At 37.5% G+C, this 3016-nt stretch overlaps 1 protein-coding gene across 2 annotated transcripts; it reads left to right on the top strand.

The window, feature by feature from the left end:
• The first annotated feature begins 1196 nt into the window (after positions 1 to 1196).
• On the top strand, positions 1197 to 3016 carry LOC121647331. 2 transcript variants are annotated; one of them, XM_041996662.1, is made up of 3 exons: positions 1197 to 1433; positions 1739 to 1933; positions 2327 to 3016. In XM_041996662.1, the coding sequence occupies exons 1-3, from the start codon at positions 1401 to 1403 to the stop codon at positions 2702 to 2704; spliced, it is 606 nt and encodes a 201-aa protein (XP_041852596.1). In that variant the 5' UTR covers positions 1197 to 1400; the 3' UTR covers positions 2705 to 3016. The 2 variants fall into 2 exon arrangements, with proteins under 2 accessions (XP_041852596.1, XP_041852595.1); XM_041996661.1 differs by having other exon boundaries at positions 1197 to 1933.

Here is a 3016-nt window from a genome sequence, read left to right as displayed (position 1 = left end):
TTCGGGTAAAGGCTATGTAAATACAGACCATTTACCCAGATGTGGACAAACTGCTAAAAATCTGATCCCAGATGATCTTTCAGCAGAGTCTGATGAAGCTGGAAGTGATTAGACATCCAGGTTCATTCTCCTGGTTCTCCTGGTCCATCACAGAACCAACACAGACAGGCAAAAATTCAATCAGACTGGGTTTTACCATTTGTAGTCTGCTGGGATAAAATAAATAAAAATGAAATATGTAAACAAATAAAATTATGTAAATTGTTGTTAAAACTGAGTTCATTTTTCTCCTGAAGGTTCAGGCAGGTTATTTGTAATTTTTTTTAAAGGGATAGTTCATTACATTTAATGTGACCCCAGTACTAAAATGTAAATTGACACTTCTGGTTTAGGGCGTCCTTGGGTAAAAAAATATTCCACAGTGGGTAAAACGCTGGAAAATGCAACAAACTTTAAAGCTTTAAAGCAACTAAAGTTTTCCATGTGAAGATATAGTGATGTAATGGCAGTCTCACCAGAAAGCTGAATCTTTCTTTGAATTTTTTTTTCTTATAAGCCCTTGAATTTGAAAGCAATTTCAAAGCAAACAAAAATCCTTGTCTCTTCCATTGAATATGCCATGTTCTTATATTGAAAAAACGTCCACTAAGAGAGGAATACAATAACCTGTGCTTTGGCACTGGGAGAACTGCAAGTTGTTTGAATGGCACAGTGAGGTTCATTTTCATTTTGGCCTTGAGTTATTTCAAACCAAGTTCACTGAAGTCCACTACAGTATATAAGGTGTCATATTATTGTCACCTGTAAATACTAATTAATTCTCACTAATTCACGACATCTGTATTCTAATTACAGTACATTCTTTTAAACAAAAAACGCTGTGTAATAAAAGTTTTGCAAAACAAATCTAAAAAGATGTGGTTACTGAAGCAAAGCCAGATTAAACAACCAACTCAGCAACAAAATTCCCACCTAAAAAGCCATGCTTTATCATTTTAATTTTTGATCTACGTCATGGTTATAATAAATTTCTAATTGAAACTGCAGTTTAAAATGTTGTCAATAGCTAATTTAAAGGAGAGCAATTAATTTTCATGTTTCACGGTGCCTCAAATCCAGGTTTCAGACCTGCAGCATCCACGGTTTTATTCAGTTGTAATTCCTTCAGTTGTAATTCTTGTGTAAAACATCCCAGTCATTTAAAGGCAGAATCTGTAGGATTTCACGGCAATTCTTTCCAACACCAGGTGGCAGTAATAAAAAAAAGCACAACTCCGTCACCTCCACAAACCTCCACAGGGTGGCAGTAATGAGTAATACTCCTCACCCCTCCCACCCCCAATTCACACAGCAGCGCCACTTTCATCTCCACCGTCCACAAGACTTATTTAGGAGCTGAGATGGCATCCAGTTTTTCAACTCCAAGTGAACCAGTAAGTAACTGTTTAAATAAGTTCTGCCTCACGCTGAAAATTGTAATTTACTATGTTGTTTTGCGAAGTAGTACATGTTAAAATTGCAATGCAGTATTATGGAATAAACAATGCTAGTAAATGAGGCAAAGCTATGTGATTAGCTATCTAGTTGCTAGGTTAATTATAACGTTATAAATATGTTTGCAAATATTCAGCTAATATTAGACTGACTTAGACTAACAGACTGACACGATAACACGATGCAGAATTTGCAGGTTTGAATGTTGTTACAGATACGTCAGTCTGTGCACTTGTGTTTTCAGAGTGACGAGGACGATGTGTCACAAAGTTCGCAGCGTTTGAGCCGAGGCAGGTCCGGTGGACGGTCGAGAGGACGAGCAAGAGGGTTCAGGGTACGAGGCAGAGGCCGAGGCCGAGGAACACGAGCTGTAGCTTCCAGAGCTGAGCACTCGGATAGAGTTGAACAGTATCGCCGTGACCATTTGGCTGCCACACAGGTAAAATGCAGGATGCAGCTTCATGTTCAATGGTTTGTCAGGCTATCACTGATAAAAAATATACTTAAAAAAAGTCCTTATTTTCACAAAAATTGCAATAACTAATAATGCTACATATATTTCATGTATTATTTCTTGTTGCAACGTAAATGCGTTTTTATGTGTAATTTATGGATGTACTTACAGCACTTATTCTTAGTATTTGAACTTTTTGCTTTGACAGTCAAACCATTTCATCAGATACTATAGTAATATTTAAAACTCTATACAGAATAGGGAGACACAGGCCTTCACTAATAAATCAAATCTTTTACTTGGCTTTACACTTTGTTTTCCATTAATAAATAAAATTAGGCTCCACTTTTATAACTAATCTTTTTTTATACCTTGCAGAGACTTCTTGATGACATGACTGCTGAGTACCTAAGAAGGCTTGCATCACAGCTCGTCGTAAGGCAACCAGGCCTGATTTTTGATCTTCTATTGCAACAGAGCAATTCAAGCGTCTCAGAGGCAGCTGGAGTCCCAGGAATGCCCTGGTGTACTTGTGGGTTATGCAGGGAGATGCCAACCGACAGGGAGAGGATCTGCTGTGGTCAGACACCAGCTAATTGCATCAGCAAGCTACCACATTTTACCCAATATTGCCTTGATGAAGGATATCTTAGGATACATAGGCATTATCGAGAAGATGTGACAGCACTTGGCCATGCAACAGAGCCAGGTGATAACAGGCAGTACCGGTATGCCGCCTATAGGCATTTCATATAATGGAAGCACGGCTCCCTGGGAGCAGGAAATCGGCGTGTCATCCCCAGTTGTTGTGTGTGGGCTATTAGAGAAAAGTTTCCTGATCCACACAGACAGTACACTGGTTTTGTTCCTGGCATATGATTGTGTTTTTAGGTAAACTGCAAATTAATAACAAATCTGTGAAATTTTATAGATTGTACATAATTATTGTATAATTTCTGTTCACTTATAACTTTGTATTTTGTTTTTCATTTATGTACAGTTATATAACTTAATTTGGGATAGTTTGTTTGTATTTATACCTTTTTGATTAAAATATACTCAAATTTA

This window comes from Melanotaenia boesemani, chromosome 10, assembly GCF_017639745.1.
Source record: "Melanotaenia boesemani isolate fMelBoe1 chromosome 10, fMelBoe1.pri, whole genome shotgun sequence".
NCBI classification, from domain to species: domain Eukaryota; kingdom Metazoa; phylum Chordata; class Actinopteri; order Atheriniformes; family Melanotaeniidae; genus Melanotaenia; species Melanotaenia boesemani.
This window is presented reverse-complemented; position numbering and strand designations above follow the sequence as displayed.